The 17,685-nt window shown below is 44.2% G+C and overlaps 1 protein-coding gene across 2 annotated transcripts; it reads left to right on the top strand.

Annotated features, from left to right (window-relative positions):
• Positions 1–1,975: 1,975 nt before the first annotated feature.
• Positions 1,976–15,992, top strand: dnajb5 (DnaJ heat shock protein family (Hsp40) member B5). 2 transcript variants are annotated; one of them, XM_061260443.1, is made up of 4 exons: positions 1,976–2,038; positions 4,418–4,673; positions 8,391–9,028; positions 15,550–15,992. In XM_061260443.1, the coding sequence occupies exons 2-4, from the start codon at positions 4,463–4,465 to the stop codon at positions 15,781–15,783; spliced, it is 1,083 nt and encodes a 360-aa protein (XP_061116427.1). In that variant the 5' UTR covers positions 1,976–2,038; positions 4,418–4,462; the 3' UTR covers positions 15,784–15,992. The 2 variants fall into 2 exon arrangements, with proteins under 2 accessions (XP_061116427.1, XP_061116426.1); XM_061260442.1 differs by lacking the exon at positions 1,976–2,038 and adding an exon at positions 2,067–2,194.
• Positions 15,993–17,685: the final 1,693 nt, after the last annotated feature.

Raw genomic sequence — 17,685 nt, 5'->3', positions numbered from 1 at the left:
CGCGCTGGTGAGGAGCCATGATTTGAATAGTCTGTAGTTATGGCACTCAGCTTCATGCACTACCAATAAAAACCTTATATTGTATTCTTCATTTCAAAATGCTGTCTGTTCAAAGATCAAGATTGAATGACACTGTCACCTCGTGTAATAATCTTAGTTATTACTGAGAATGGTCAAGAGGAGGCAGTTAGCCTGAGTGCACATTTTCATTCATAGATGAATTGGCATACAATTAGCTAACACAGAAATGTAGCTCTGTGGTTTTTTCACAGGCGTTTGTTTCTAAATGTTCTGTCACAGTTGTTGTTGTTTTCAGAGAATTCAGTTGTAGTTGTTTGCAGGCTTTTTTCCCTAGAATTCTCAGTAATTTTCAGTTCCGTTGGTATTTCATAAGAGTACTTTCCATCTCAGCCACAATTAAATGGCAGCAGCTTGAAACCAAAGCAAATAGTCTGTTGTTACTTGAAAAAAGTAGCCTAACGAATAATAGTGGGAAAGCTGCAGTGGTGTTTATTAATTTCTGTTACCACAGGCTGTCACCAGTGGCCTACTCCACCGCTAACACCAGGGCACAGTAAGGGGAAGTGGGTCAAACGAAATTTGAGCTGGAATTCCCAAGAATGAAACCACAGTCTCCCAAGACACCAGCAGGAAACCTCACCACATCAAGAAAGGAAGGAAGACCTTTATCCGTAAAGAGGTCGGTTTGTTGTACTTCCAAGCTCAAACCTGGCAAAGTTACGCTTCCTGGTACTGGCAGGCATAAAAGCTTACAGTCTGTACAGTCAGTTGCTTAGGGTGTGGATAGCCCCCATATTCAAATCATTGGTAGCGATAACACAAAGAAAAATAAAAAAATAAACACCGTCATGTCTTAAGGGAAAATTGTGAACGTTAATTACCGCGCTCTATTCCTGTGGTTTTAAACGCTGCTGTATTAATTGCGGTATTTAGCTCTTCGTTGTAGCCTACTGGCAAGATTTCTACATCATATTCAAATTGTCTTCTTTTATCCGCTCTCCCGTTTCGGGAAGCTGCAGGGATCTCGCTTGTCGTTGAGCGTACAGAGCCATACCAAATTTGTCCCTGTTTCCTCTTTCTGTGGAGAATCCTTCAGCACAACTCTCATCGTATTGGCTGCATCATGGAACAGGAAGCATATCCTTGTATGTGCTCTCTACAGAACTTCTCACACTGAGCTGTGTCAGATGCTGTAATGTAACAGGTTGAATCTGATACATGCTACATATGAGCATTTCCACCGCGTAGGAAACCGCGGTTTCGATTTTACGCCGGAAAACTCATTAATAAACCTGTCAATTACGCGTCTAATTTGACATGGAATTAAACTGTACACGTTTTTCATTTTTGGTTCGATTATGACACGGACATGATGTGTTTCCTGAAAATATTACACATTTTGTTTATCTGACAAGGTCATTTTATGCCACTAAAAACCTTTAAACGTATGTATATTTCACATATTTTATACATTATAGTAAATGACTGTGTTCTTTTGCTGCCGATGGGACAAAGTTGAATTAATCATGAAACCACTTTATAATTTAAGCCAGGGCGTGAATCAGAAATAATTCAGTACTATTTATTTTTGTGTAATTGTTGGTATAACTTCTGAGTGGGTAGCAGTGCGCAGAAGTGTCGTGACTTCGCTTATCTGGAAGAATTTCCATGCCAGGCAGATTCAGCCCCAGCTTGAAAATAACAGAAAATGTTAGCTCGGAAAATAAAAATTGATCATTTGAATTAAATGATGCTGGAGTGACCAATCTGAACCGTCCAGATAGCAGGACACGATGCCAGAACAGAGAAAGACAAGGTAAGAAACCAATACGACACCAGCATATTAATAGACCAATGACAAAACAGAAGCGAATAGCGCGGCCGGTGTCCCCCCTTCTGCGGGCTGAGGGGGCGGGCTCGGGGATGCACGATTGCGCTGTGTGGGTGGAGTTCACGGAATACAGTAGGTTGACAGTCGGAGCGAAGCTGGCAGTCAGCAAAGCGGTACGCGTCAACGGTAAGATCCCAGAGTTTTATATAAAATACGAGCTGCACACATAGATCTGCTTTAACTTGCAACATGGTTTTGATTTGGACTCAGTTTGGTTTGAAACACAAAAACCTTAAGTGTCAGGTTCGGGTTATACACAGAAATGACAGCTGGATATTGGGGGTAAGATTTGCACATTTTTTCCACAATGTGTTTTATAAGTATCACTTAAAAATCCATCTGTATGAATCCAGCTGTGTGTTTTTTGGTTACATTCGATGTAAAGGTTTTTTTATTCCATTATTCTCATTTCACCTTTGGTTACAACAAGCTAGTTCCTCGGAACTTTGGTAGCAGCCGGTAGGTTATCGTGCAGTTCGCGTCTTGGACAAGAGTAACAAAGTTTAAACGTTATGTTCGGGGTCTTATCTGTAATTTTACTGTGTATTCGCTGAAAGGTGTATGTAGTTGGACTACCAGTAGACCAGGCTAATGCGTGGATACGATTTCTTCTTACTGTAGCTAATTCTAGGCTATAGGCAGTTCCGATGCCTTATTATAAAACTGGAATCTATCATTGTGCGCACAAACCAAGGGTAATATAACATGGCTAACTATATTGACTATATTGATTGTTATTCATACAAATTGCAGTGTTTGGTTTGCATTTTAGGTGATTTTAGGTATTTATCTGATTTTGAAATATCCCCGGTAATCCGGGGTTTCTGATAAACTAGGGAAACACTGACGTCAGTCTAATAGTAGGCTAATGTCAGACTGTTTCTGACTGTGACAAACAGTTGGTCGGCTTTGTGCCAGCATGTGCAGAAGACAGTTCGGAGTGATTTGAAAGCATAAAAGTTTAAGGTTAAAGGTATGTTTGTGCTTCACTTGTCCGTTATCTCCTTTGATCGCTCGTGATGGGAGTGAAGAGATTTTTTTCGTTTACTCTTCTTCACTGCTTGCAGATACTCGCGGTGGATTCCGAGCTACACGGGAGTTGCCGCATTATCGTGGTGCACGTTCAAAATATTCGCTTACACGGTTACTAGGCTATTTCTCAAAGGGAAATGTTTCTTTTGTCATGAATCCACTGACAATATAATTAATTTCATGTTTTGGTCGTAATTATATCCACTGTGTTCGGTTTTAACCCGAGCCTTAGTGGTTTCAGACCAGGCTAATCTTGAAAGATGTCTTTGTTTAGTGCATTTACAATTTGTTTCCATGTATTTGTCATCTAAGTGTTTAATAGTATTGAAAACACCTCATTTGAAGTTGCGGTTCCAAAACATGGACATTTTATTGTAGCCTTGGCTATAGGGCTGGCATTTGCTTGATTGTTGGTTATATTTTCTTGCAGTTTGCAGTCGTGGCTTTTCACAATGAAATGAATAATTGACATACCCTATTTTTAAGACTTAATTAGATTACTTTTTCAGTTTGTGGAGAATTTCTGTGGAAATTCGTAGGCTACCGCACATAGCTGTAGACTATTAACACCATACAGTTATCATGGTGTAGCCCATCCTATCCGAATATCTATGGAATTTCAGATATGCATGTTATGTGAAATTATCAAGCCAGGCTATAGATGCTCGCTTAAATGCGTTCAGTGTGTCAGCTGCTTCATTTTGCCTACTGGTTGGAGTGTTTGCGGTTGTATGAACCCTGAGAAAATTGTCAGGAACAAGCGGTTCGGTTCCTTTGTGGCTTGAAAGTACCGGGTGCTAAGAATCCTCAATCTGCACTCTGTTGTACATACCAGTGGCAATCAGTGAAGTTTCCAGTCGTGTTTCGAAATGAAACATTCAAGCTGGATGCCATTGAGTTTTCTTCTCAATTTCTCAGCATTTGCCAAGTGTATGAGATTTTCCTCGCAAATCTTATCTGAGGCATTTTCTATTCGCTGTTGGTGTAATATGATCGAGGTGCTCAGTATTTGTTGAACCATGTTGCAAATGATTAGAACTGGACATTTTGCGGACTTAATGTCTCAGCTTTGTGTGAGAGCAATCCTCTTTTTTTCAATGTAACGGCCGAAAACGCCCCATACAATCCCTCAACATCTGTCCGTTCCCGATGAGCCCATACACGTCGTGCATCAATCATCTTGACATTATCAGCTTGCATTCCTCCCATGTTCTTTTTTTTCTTATTGCCTGCAATTAAGGTGGCAAGAGAGTCCGGTCTGAAATTCACCAATTAACATTCGTAGAAAAATGCGTAATTTCTATTAAAATCATATGAATTTCATGCACAATTCGGGCACGTAGCCTCATTCTTCTGCGATTAAGTTCGCTATGAGACCGGTCTCCCTTCTCCACCGGTGTACTACCATCCTCGTTCTCTGTGCAGTCCAACTGCTTTTGTGATTGGCTAATACTGTTGCCATGGTTTTGCCAGCAAGCGCGGGTGGTCCCGGAAGTGCACTGTCTGTCCATCACGGCCATGGGGAAGGATTACTATAAGATCCTGGGGATCCAGTCGGGCTCCAACGAGGATGAAATCAAGAAGGCATACAGGAAGATGGCCCTCAAGTTCCACCCCGACAAAAACAAGGATGCCAACGCGGAGGAGAAGTTTAAGGAGATCGCCGAGGCCTACGAGGTCCTCAGCGACCCAAAGAAGAGGGTGATCTACGACCAGTACGGCGAAGAGGGTGAGTGGCAGCCCAGTCCATGGCAGTCTGGCTTAATTTTGGCTCAGATGTTTGCAAGTTCAAATTTCTGGTGAGGAACTCATGTTGTACATTTCAGCAAGGTATATCAACAGAATGTTGGAGTAAACATTTTAAACAGTGTACACAGGTACTGTATGAATCACCTTGGTTAAGGTTAGCTGAGCCAATATGTAATGTCAAGTGAAATGTTCTAGACCCCCTGTTCTAATAATTACTAATCAGACAGAATTAACTCAAGAGAGGCAGGCAGAGGTATTGAAGTATCCGCTTTATATAAGCTGGTGTTCTCTTTGAGCGATGGCAGACTGCTGTACAGTAAAACCTCCCTCTGTTCTCTGGCAATGGCCCCAGTAAAACCCCCACAGGAGAGAATGTCCATTAAAAAAAAGATCTAAACTGTGTCCTCTCTTGCTATTTATTTATTAGCCTTTATTTTACCAGGAAACCCCCATTGAGATTTCCTTTTCAAGATGAGCCATATATACATAGTAAGCAAGTTAAATCACGAGACAAATTAAAGAAGACAAACAAAATGACTACACAAATTAAAGGAAACTGACAATGCCAGGTTTATGAAATGTAAAAAAAAAGAAATGTAAAAGGGCATGATGAATGCAAGGAGGTCCAGTGGTGTGTTCCCTGGCTGGCACTCCTAAAATCTCAATAGCCTGTAGCGCTAACCATAAAATCAGAGTGAGATGGCGGGGGTTTGTGGGTTCAGTGTGAGCTGCGCTCTGTGATTCAGAGTCCCTCCTCTCCACTGGGTGAAGCACCAGTGTGATTAATCTATCTTTAGAAGTAATGTGGCTGCACATCACAGCATCACAGCGCAGAGCCTTGGGGTACAAGGCAGCCTGGAGGGATCTGATGTCCCACAGAGTTCTGTTCCCAGGCTGTCGGCTGATGTCCAGCAGCGACGGGCAGGTTTTCATGAAGCCGCCAAATCTGCAGTCTGTTCCCTCAGAACAGCGTGGGACTGCACCCCCCACTGTCTCCCACCTTCAATGCCAGGGGTTTCAACAAGCAATAACAAATACAGAAATATCTCAGTAAATGTGCTGCTAATTCATTACTCCATAGTGAGCTGTTAAACCTGCATAGTTTTGGTTTTGGTGTAAGGGCCTCTCTCGTCAGATAGATATTTTAGACCCACACAATGAAGAAATGATCACTTTAAATCGCTTTCTGTCTCATTTTCCAAGCCACCATGTCCTTTGTTTTGGCCGCAGGGCAAGATGTCTATTTTTAGATCCAGACACTCAAACAGCTTATTTTTAAAACTGTTCTAAACGCATGCTGATAATGTCTTACTCCTCCACGGAGCATGTTTACCCGGGTGTGGAAACATTATAAACCCACCATGACACAAGCCCACGTCCCTGCTTTTTTTGGCACAGTGTTCAGAGGAAAAGCTTTTTTTTTTTCGTTCCAAAAGGAGGGCCTGGCTGCGGTTGATTTTCTAAAGCACTTGCATGTTCAACTGATCTGTTTTTCGCAACCTTTTTCATTGGCGAGAAGACATAAACATAATCCCTGATGATGAAGTTGTCATAAAGTCATGTTACTGGCTATGTGTTTCTTCAGTGACAGCCAATTGAAATCACCGATGGAGTCAGTCAACAAAGTAGTATGTGTTTCTTAAAACTCACAAACTACTGTTTTGTATGATCTGTAAAGGTTTTCTTTTATTCCTCTCAAAAGCTTTTAAATGGTGATTTCATATTGACAGAGCCTGCACAGACCAACTTATATTACAGTATAAGTCTGTCTGATCCAAGGGTTCAACTCTAATCAGTTACACTTCAACAGAGACCCAATTTAGACTATTAACAATGCCCTGAGAATGAGGTAGTATATAATTCATCTTTAATTGACTGACGGGTTCTTTCCCACATGTGACATATATTTTCTAAAGGCCAATCCGAGCTAAATTCAGCCGCCGGGGTTAAGAATAGCCTGTGGTGCGGACAGTTTCTGCTTGGGCCCGCTCCTTCACAGACGAGTGTTACAGTGAGCATCTGTTGAGTGCTGTCCAATCAAACCAAAAAAAATCTTTTTGGCATTTTTTTAATGCAAACGCGCTTGTGCGAAAACAGGAAACCCATACCAAACAGACTTAGGTCACCAGTGACTCTGTTCCAAATAGTTTTTTTTGTCACACCAGTGCCTGTCTGAGGGTGAATTATCGGCAGGATCAAGTTAAAAACCGGACAGGGTGATAGCGTAGGCAACAGATGTGAAACTGGATGGCTGCAGTTGTGCTAAAGAATCCACACACCTTGTTCTCAGGGCCTTTATTGACAGCTGATTGAAGGGAAACCACAAAAACCTGGAGACACTATGGCCCCCAGGGAATTCAGTGTTACACCTCTGGCGAAGGCCTTTCTCCTGGTTTCTGATCTCGGCTGCGTCACGAGAGCTCATTTCTGTGCACGGTGTGGCTTGTGCTCAGAGGTCAGAGTGACGACAGCCCGCTGTGAGCACCCCTTTGTTCCGGGGTAGTTCTAATCTCCTCCGGGCAAACAGCGCTGAACGCCGTCACCTCCTTGGAAACGTGATCGGGCAGGCTAATGCACCGGCAACGGATCCGCCATTAACCAGCTCCAGCCTATCGGCCAGAATCATATCGAACAGGGAATCCAGCCATGGAGCCAGATTCATTAAAGATGTATACAGTGTCTGCTGAGGCAGCTGCAGTGTTTAATAATACATCAGGATCTCGTCTGAACTAACGTTTCATATTAAAATGAAGAGTTATGGGGCATGAATGCCCCTTGCATGTAGTGTGAGCTAATAGGCTTACACTTTGTGGCCTTCATTTTTCTGCTTCTGTGGTAACCTCTGGATCTTCCCCACAGTGCTGGCCCCTCCTCACTACATACAGCAGCCTACCCTTCATGCTTATATAAGCGGTCTTCTTTCTATTGACCACATTCACAATCCTCTTTGTGTCTTTCACCTAAACTGTAAAATTTGCTCAATAATCCTAGGCTGTTGTGCTCTTATTAGATGGAGTGTAAAACAGTATATACATCATATGCAGTATATAGATGGAGTATATACAGGGAATATATGATAAAAGTCAGAATTCTTATGCATCTGTAAAAAGCTGCACTGGTTCTCTATAGATATGGTGCATGAAATGGCAGTCTATTTCACTTAGATTGTGAATGCATACCGACTAAATCTGACTTTGGGATTTAGTGGTACAGAGATGATTTATAATTTGCTCAGGTTTAGAATGTGCACTTCGTGTCTCAGCATGATGCCGATTTGTCTGATTATCGCGGCAGAGTCCTCAGATCAAAGTATAGCCCACTAGCTCACATCTCAAAGAGTACATAGTGTGCGAACCAGAAAATATCGAATGATTCATTCCACATGAAAACAAAAAAACTAACAGCAGATTGCAAAAGCTTCTACTAAAATTGCAACTCCCACGAAAGTAAGTGCCCACTTGAATCTAAGGTATAACTGACTGGAACATTTTATTTCAAAGCGTGAAGGCTACACTCAGTATGTACCAACGGGCTTCATCTGGAAATTAAGTTCACTTCAGAGACGCTCTCCATACTTGCTTTCAAAAAGATAAAAAGCAAAGTTTGGTTTAACCTTTTGTTTTCCATGCTGAACTCCATCTGATGAGCCCTGATGAGCTTCTTCAATTCATAAACGTCTTCGTCCTCCATCTCACAGGTCTGAAAACGGGCGGCGGCGGATCGACCGGAGGGCAGGGGAACACCTACCACTACACCTTCCACGGGGACCCCCACGCCACCTTCGCCTCCTTCTTCGGGGGCTCCAACCCCTTCGACATCTTCTTCGGCCACAGCCGATCCCGAGGGACCTCCAATGGCTTCGGAGAGCACGGAGACCACGACATGGACATCGACCTCGACGGCGATGATGATCCGTTCAGCCCCTTTGCCCGATTCGGGTTCAACGGCATCAACGGGTTCCACCACGGCGGCGGGGGCCGCAGGCTGCACCAGGAGCCCCTGCGGGGCCGACGGAAGCTCCAGGACCCCCCCGTGGTCCACGAACTCCGTGTCTCCCTGGAGGAGGTGTTCCACGGCTGCACCAAGCGCATGAAGATCACTCGCCGACGCGTCAATCCCGACGGGCGGAGCCTTCGCACCGAGGACAAGATCCTCAACATCGTCATCAAGCGGGGCTGGAAGGAGGGCACCAAGATCACCTTCCCCAAAGAGGGCGACGAGACGCCTGAGAACATCCCAGCAGACATCGCCTTCGTCCTCAAGGACAAGGGACACCCCCACTTCAAACGGGACGGAGCCAACATCATCTACACCGCTAGGATCAGTCTTAAAGAGGTACGTTTCTCCAAAAAAAATGGGGTGGGGATGTTGAGCTCAAGGAAGGGATCATTTTTTGTTGTTAGCTCCTGCTGTAAAATGCAGATCTGCTGGCTTGAGCTGGTCATAAGCTGGTCTAGCTAGCTATGACCTGGTCAGCGAGCATGGCAAGCTGGTCAACCAGCTACCAGCTGTTTCAAAACCTAGCTTGAGCTGTTTTCTTGAGCTCTTACTGAAGGGCTTGTCATAGTTATAGTTTCTAGTCTGGAAAAAGCTCCCAAAACCAAGGAGAGGTTTGTCCTGTATCATTTATGTAAGCTAATATGAACATGGGTTGCTTTTAGTAAATATAGGTCCAAGAATATTGTCCATATTTAAGGTATTTATTATTTCCTCATATGCAAGTTTCTATTAGAGTGAGTTATATTATGGCGTGAATGGTCACTATTGTGAGAGTGTGGATTTGTTAAGACCATGATCCTTTCAGTGGTGTCTGATTAGGAAGCTTAGTGTGAAATCAGTTAGGAGACTCATTTAGAAAGAGTAATTACATATTTCCTGAGGTCAGTTTGGCACAGTTAGGCACACTGTAGGATGGGGCCATTCTCAGTTCATACACACTAAGCCGCTCCAAATGTGGCACATGAACCCAACAAAGTTATGCTATTAATAGATAACTTTGATTGAGTTTATACATCGTGACTCTTGCTATATCTCGGGGGCTAAAATAATTCAACACATCTTACACAACTGCTGTGCAAATCCACAGCAAGCTCTTCTAGCGATAACATGAATGCAATAAGACGGTTTGGTTTAATTTCTCTAATCTGTGTTGAGCTCCCATCCTGGGTTGGATCCACAATTCACATCTCCAAGGGGAAAAAGTGCAGCTTGAATCTAAAACTATGAGCTGCAGATTTCCACTCGGTGTGGAAACTGATGGGATTATTGCATTGTTTAGCCAGTTGTTGTTACACCAGCCAGATTGACATAGCTCAGACAGTCTGAGTTATTGTTACATCACCGCCAAGGTCAAAAAATCCTTATCCATCTCCATCATGTCAAAATAAGTTCTACAAAATAGCTCACTCCTTGAACTACTACAACTACTACTTATTAGTCATTTCTTTTAGACTTATTGGTCTTCTGCTGCTGTAGCCTATCCACTTAGAGGTTTGAGGCGTTGTGTGTTTAGAGATGTTCTTCTGCATACCACTGTTGCGATGCGTGGTTATTTGCATTACTGTCAAACCTTCCTGTCAGCTTTGACCAGTCTGGGCCTTCTCCACTGACATCTCGCATTAACGTTTTTGACTGCAGAACTGCTGCTCGCTGGAACAGGACTGCATTCTTCCATGCATTTAGTCGCTTTCACATGATTGGCTGATTAAATATTTACTTGTTGGGGGGAGGGGGGGGAGCCCATGTTAGAATACTTGAGCTCCATTAATAAAGTGCCATTGTGATTATCTATCAAGGAAGTGAGAGAGAGGGAGAAAGAGATCAGAGAGAGTGGGAGATCCAAGTCTTTCATATTGAGAGTCATTTCACACAACAGGGAGAAAGAGGAATCTAAGTGTTAATGTGAGGTAAATTAAGTCCTTTGCTGTAGGTGGCAGACGTACTTCCCAAGGTGTGACTTTCTCCGATAGACAGAGAAGCCTTACCGCAGGCACAAAATGGCTGACTCACCCTGAGCTATTGGCAGGGGGCTGTTGATGGGTCTGCTTCCTGATTGGGTAGCAGAGGTGCTGATGCTACCTGACCCATTCCCATGGGCGTGCGAGGGCCGAAGAATTTCATGCCCCTGTGTCATCAGCTCATCTGCAGAGACCGCCCTCTGAACGGCTTACGGCAGCACTATAGAGCAGCGCTGGCAAAATCTCAAGCTAGGTCGGTAACAGCCAGAGGCAAGACATTTTATTTTGCTGGCTTAATTGGAAGCTCCTTTTTGAGGAATATTTTTAGCTGTGCCTGTGGATATGTTTGTCTGTTACAAATTCAAGACGATTTTTTGGCACTGCGCTCGATACCCCTATAAACCTCCGAAAAAAATATTTACAAACAAACTTAAAGCTACAGATGCTAGTGCTGTACCGTAGGCATGTGCAGTAGCAGTACTCTGAAATAGTATTATTAGACTTTATTTTGCTTTAATTATTATAGTGAATATTCTGCAAATATATGAAATATGAATAGCCTTTCATCTGCACACCTATAGCTGTCTTCCTCTGAAACACTGTCATGTCTGGAGGTAGATGTTTCCTGAATTTTCTGTCTTTATATGTAGGTTTGACATTTCATTTGTGATTCACACCACACACAGCCCCCCAGCAGTGTCCCAGAAGCCGGCATTGGTCCAGAGTTTGGCCTTGACACAGTATTCCTCCAGCCGATTAAATTACAGCCGTTTTCGCCAGTGCATTCGTGGAAGGGAGAGCTGGATTTCCAGAGGGTAGCATGTCAGGCTGTTTGGATCTTTCCACCCAGCAGAGACTTACTTCTCACTAGTCAAAACAGCATTATTTGCGTTGCGGTTGTCAAGTGGGAGAGCTGGCCATTCTGAGCAAGTCACATAAGTTTGTCATCTGTGCATTAACAGTGCAGGTTAGATTCAAAGAGGGGGTAAGTGTCATGCCTTCTTCGATTTCATTGTACACTATTTTTTCTTTGCGTCCTGATAGTGTCCCGTTAAGACTGTGACTGTCCCAGGGTTGTGTGACACACCACACTCTCGGATGTTGGAGTGTTTCTGCGTGTTAACACTTCAGCCCGGCGCAGATACTTACGCACTGCAGTGCTATTCCAGTGATCTCATGCTAATGGCGGAGGCCACCATAGGGGCTGGGTTTCTCCTAGGAGATTTATATCAGTGATTTATATAAACTGGAATGGAGGGCCACCTTGGGAATCAGGAGGAACACGGCGTGGCTACGGGCCAGGAAACACGGAAACACAGCGCTTTGAAGGGACGCCGTCTCACCGTGGTTTCCTTTTGAATGCCTGTAGCACAATTTTATTTCGAAGCTTGTGTTTGAAAGGGAAGGTCACAGTTTCTCATGTTGAAGGAACACACTTACGCATGTCAGGCCCATTATGTAAGCCTTAGTGTCTGTCCTTAATGTTGAACGGTTATGATTCATCAAGATAAACGAGGCAGCTTTGTACACACAGAAGTATGAAGTCATCAATCAATTTATTTTTCATTACATCAATTTCCTGCTTCTCATGGAAAAAATATATCAGCATAGGAAGGATCTTCTTTGACTAGTCACAGGGACTCAGTTTACCATGCCAGCTCAATTAGTATTCATTTACTATGTTCTTAGGGCTGGTCTGGTAACTGCTAAATGTAATTGCACGAGTTGCTTAATTAAACTGATGACCCAGACAGGGGAGTTCAGTCATCTCTTGTGAGTACTTCTCAAGCAGCCGTTTCCTAAAATGGGCTCGTGTCAATCTGGACTGACCTTGGGGTTTGTTACTGGAGTAGGTACCATCTTACACAAGGCAAATAAAATTAGATGCTTCCCCGGCTTGGAATACATTAGAAGTGACTGACTGTTTTTGACTGACCTTCAGTCTGCTGCAGCTTGGTAACTAGACTGTGAAGTCAGCTCTTCCTAGCTTTATTTAGCCTCCATCTTAGATAGTGCTCCATGAGTAGTCAGGTCCAAGAGGCCACTGTTCCCGTGAGCCGCTAAGGTAGGAAAGTGTGTGTCGATGCAGCGGACTTGCAGTTGCAGTTCATTGCAGTTGCACACCGAGGACCGGGGTTCCATTCCCGGTCCTGCCAAAAGCCAAGTTTGGCCGGCTTTCGTGGAGCGGCATAATTGGCTCGCTGCTCCAGAGGGAGGGACTTGGCAGGGTCAGCGGATCGCCACGCCCAACAGCACCACGGGTGCCTCGGAATCACGGTCACAAGCATGAGACGAGACGGCTTGAATAAGGCGTGTTGTTCTCCTTGGAGCACCGAGGGATGGGGTGTGGGCGGTGTATCCCCCAGCTAACACTAATTGGATTATATGGGGTACAATTGGCTACCAAATTGGGAGAAAAAGGGAAAATTCAGAAATAAATTTGAAATAGAAAAGTGTGTGTTGGCTTGTTTTGACATGTAATCACGTCCACGGTGTCATTGCAGTGATGACGAGGGGCATGGACATCTCTGAGCTTCGGCTAGCCAATGAAATCCCATTTGCAGCAGAATATGACGCTCCTAGCCCGAGGCAATAATGCGCTTGTAAAACTGGCTCCTCTTTAACGGTCATAAATCGCGGTCTGTCGCTGAGCCGTGAATGTGTCCTCAGATCGAACACATTTTGGGACCCGTCCAGCAGTAGTTTGGCAGGAATCTGCCCTCTGATCACTTGGAGATCAGTATTGTGTGGGAGGGGGTGTTGATCAAATCTTGGCCCTTGTGAGTGTCTGCTATACCTTCAATGTCCCCTACTGGCTTTGCTAGGATAGAATCGGTTTTGGGTTCTGATAGAGGACATGGTCTTTGGTATGAGGAGCTGATCCTGTCTCAGAGAGTACTGATTTTATCGACCCCCATGGTCAAAAGTCAACTTGTATTTTTAAGACTCCTGCATGTCCACAACAGACAGGTTATCATGTCTCCTGTGTGTGTGGGGGAGGGGGGGTGAGGGGTGGAATATTTCTGTGGACACGGGGGGGGGGGGCGCTTGGGGTGCGGATCACTGACTCATCGGTCTTCATTCCAGATTATCTTGGTATAGGAAAAGCTGGCCTAAATGTTTGTGAGTATTAGTCTTCCTCGTATTTTCATGAATCCTCCATGGTGGTACTTTAGGAAGGAGCTGATGTCAGTGGCAACATATTCTGCCGTCCCTCGAGACAGCTGCTCAGGCCTGTCTGAGTGTATTTATACTGTTTCACACACACACACTGCACTCTGAAAAACTGCTCCACACACTTCCGACTTAAAGGGAATATCATCGCAGGGGAACGTCTTCTGTGTGCAGAGCGACGGAAAGAAACACACTCAGTTGAAACTGAAACCAGGCCCCCGAGAGAATGCTCGCAGAAACCATCTTCCTCTGCGATACTACAATCCTCACCACCTTCCTAGACTATAAATATTTATATTTGTGCGTTTTCTTGGGGGTTTAGACTGCCTTTATTAGGTGGTAAATTTGCTGGGACGTGCTGGAGTTTGGGAAGGGTCATGTGACTGCACCCCTTGTCTGACAGCTCCCCCCCAAGAATCTCGCGGCTCCTCCGTCTTCCCGCCTGACAAACCCGCCAACAATCCACCGCCTCAGCCTTTTCCTCGTCTCCTTCGTCAGCGCTACGAAATGAGAGCAGGAGCTAAAATTAGGTCCTCTCTGCGACACCCGCTCCCCCACACACACCCACACACTCACCCGTGCCAGGAGCATGCTAGCATGCACACACACAGACACACACACACTCCCACACAGCCAGTTACGCAGGGAGTTCATTCACATTGTCACAGATATCTGCTTGCACTCCCTCCCACGGCCGTACGTGCGAATACATTCACATTTAAACCGGCTCTCCCACGCACACTTACACACACTCCCACACACTCCCACGCACACTTACACACACACACACACACACACACACACACACACACACACACACACACACAGAGGACCCAGTAACAGTCAGCTGGGGAGCACCCATCCATACAGCACAGAATACACTCTTATACCCATTAGCATCTAAAGAAAAATTACCAACAATGACGACAGAGGTCATTCTGTTTGGTGTCGAAAGATGAAATTTTGTATGAGTATCCTCAAGACATGAAAGTGCATATATCCATTTTTAAAAACATTTCTGTTTACCACATGTTAAATGGTCATTTCAGTTCACTTTCTGCAGAAATGGCATGGACGTGAATGGGTTAATACTCCACCCAACAGGAATGGAACAGGCAGGGGAGGTTTCATTTTGAATTACAAGCTGTAAGGGAGCTGATGTCATTCTTCCTGCCAGATGGAAAAAGTGCTCGGCATTCCCCCTGTAATGTAACAAAGAGGAATGTTCTAGATCATCTCTTCTCACTCAGCACTAACATTGGTGAATACCCGCTGTACCTCCACAGACTCTCCCATTAGCACTGAAACCCCAGGGCTCAGTCACGTTAGCACGTACTCTTGTGTGCGTCTCGTATGAACAGAAAGTCATCACGTTAGCGGTTCCCTGTCAGGCAGAGGGTTGTTGGGCTGTCCTGTTTAAAAGCTGCAGCACACACGTGTGGAGTAACACTTTAGGCTGCTGGTTTCTGAAACTGGGGATTTGAAACTTTGGGACTTAGAGATCTTTGAGAGCTTCTGCCCTGTTGTCTATCACCTTCGGTATTTGTCTCTGTAAAGCAATTTTTTGTTTGTATGCTTCAAAGCAGGTGAAGATCTGTGCACTTAAACTGCAGCAATGTTAAACAGTATCTGACTATTGTTCCAAGTGACCCTATTAGGTATTGTGTTGATGGAGAAGCATGCCCAGGCACTAAGCTAACCGGAGCGTCTCTGACTTCTCCTCAGGCGCTTTGTGGCTGCACAGTGAACATTCCCACCATGGACAACCGCATCATCCCCCTGCCCTGCGGAGAGGTCATCAAACCGGGAACAGTCAAGAGACTGAGGGGGGAGGGGCTCCCCTTCCCAAAGAGCCCCTCCCAGCGCGGGGACTTGATAGTGGAGTTCCAGGTGCGCTTTCCCGACAGGATACCGCCACAGTCCCGGGAAATCATCAAACAGCACCTCCCCGTGTCGTAGGACTGCAGTGGACTCAAGCCCTGGGATCTCACTCTCTCTCTCCCTTCCACTCTCCTTCTTTTTTTATCATACTTATTTTCTGGATGCCAATACTTTAATCAGAACTTTAAACATAAAGTGCCACAAGAGTTTGTTTTATTATCTTCTATGTAAAGAAAACATTTTTACGCACATTTGGACATGTGAGGACTGGTCTCTGTGGACAGAGTTTGGGGGGGGTGTGGTGGGAGAGGGGGGGGGTGTGGTGGGTTTGGGGGGGGTGTGGTGGGAGAGGGGGGGTGTGGTGGGTTTGGGGGGGTGTGTGGGTGCGGGGGTTGGGGGGGGGGCTCTATTCTCGAGCCTCTGCTTTTTCACCCAGGACATATTTTCGTATGCTCTGTTTTCTAAGGACCGTTTTTCCCTCCTGCTCTGTTCTTTCTAGGGTTGGGTCAAAGGGCAAAAGTCCTTATTTCTAAGAAAAAAAAAGATAATTTAGGCTTCATTTGAATTTTCCAAAGGGAGCTTGAACTTGGATGGTAAACTCTATCTAGAGGAAGCTAGGGTCCTTTGTTGCCTTTGTTTGTCCCAGATAAACAAGAGTCATTTCCAGTGTTCATCTGTGCGATAAAGATCTGTGCAAAACCTTTGGATCACTACATTGAAAGGCCACTTACACTCATGACACCAGACGTTCCACAGGGAAATTCTCAGTTTTAAATCAATTCTGACAGCCTGTTATTAACTCTAATAGAGTACATTTAATCACTAGTGGAGCCATATGAACTATGTTACAGCTGAATGTGAAATTATTTAATTCTGAACTACCTACTCCTCTGTTACCTTCCCAACACCAATATCTACCTTCATATCCCATACAGCACAAATAAGGCTTATTCAAAGGTGCTTTTCTGCCATGGTTTCCACATATTACAGAACTGCCTTAACCTGTCCTTGGTGTATACACCAAGCATCCAAATCAGAGAGATTGTGAGTGCCTTAATCTGGCTCAAACCAGCAGCCCTCTTCAGCAGGCAGTTTTCAGGTTTCCCGCCCATTTTAACTTATTTTCAGTCGAAGCAGAGTCGAAGTGCTCAGAAAAATGAAGAAGTGTTTTACTAATTATGTCATTACACTGTTATAACATGGTGGCACATCAATGTACATTGACCATGGGTCCCCGATTAGTAATTCTCTTTTGTGTTAATGGCGGGAAAACAAGTTCACTGTTTTTAACTTTAACCAGCCTAATAAAAGCACACACAGATGACACTAGCCTACCTCTTTTGTCATTGGCTCTTGATAAATCAAATAACATCAACAGGATATCTGGGAAAAATAACTTGGTGTAATCAAAGGCATTCATTTATATGAGACAGAATTTCTTTATTCTCTGTATATAAAAGTTTCAAAATGTTGTGTGATTTTAAGGTTAATGAAAAAATAATGATGTACTCTGTATGTTTGAACCATGAGTCTATATATGCTTTTTAAACTTGCACATTGTGTGGATTAGGTACAAGCATTAATTGATTTCAGACTAAAATTATTAAATACATTTCATTTTATCAATGTCTTGCAAACACATGCTTGTTCAGACACTACTTGAGACATTGGAGCACATTAGCAGCTATTTGAAAAAAAATCAAACCTGGTCATTTCAAAGACACACTCAAGAACTGCTTATCATAATGTTTTTAAAAATCCTTGCCACGTGTATTCATCTTTCATTGTGTTCTGTTTTGTTTTTGCCATAAAGTAATGATGACAAGGAAGCCTAAATTCTGAAGTTCCACAGTTCCACTTTCTCTGTGCATATTGTTCAGCAGAGGTGATGTACTACAGGACTTTGACTCCTGTGAGCAAGGTCCCTGCATATGTGTACCTGAGGGGCAGAATGGATGTGTACAAAGACACTCTACAAAT

This window comes from Conger conger, chromosome 11, assembly GCF_963514075.1.
Source record: "Conger conger chromosome 11, fConCon1.1, whole genome shotgun sequence".
Taxonomy (NCBI): Eukaryota; Metazoa; Chordata; class Actinopteri; order Anguilliformes; family Congridae; genus Conger; species Conger conger.
Note: the sequence above shows the minus strand (reverse complement) of the source record. Positions and strands in the feature narration are given on the sequence as shown.

Bases quoted from the DNA above. Each gene is read 5' to 3' on its own strand.
- dnajb5 (XM_061260442.1), top strand. From the start codon at position 2,102: ATGGTTTTGATTTGGACTCAGTTTGGTTTGAAACACAAAAACCTTAAG. The intron at 2,195-4,417 runs GTAAGATTTGCA...TGGTTTTGCCAG, and splicing joins ATGACAGCTGGATATTGGGG to CAAGCGCGGGTGGTCCCGGA. The intron at 9,029-15,549 runs GTACGTTTCTCC...ACTTCTCCTCAG, and splicing joins CTAGGATCAGTCTTAAAGAG to GCGCTTTGTGGCTGCACAGT.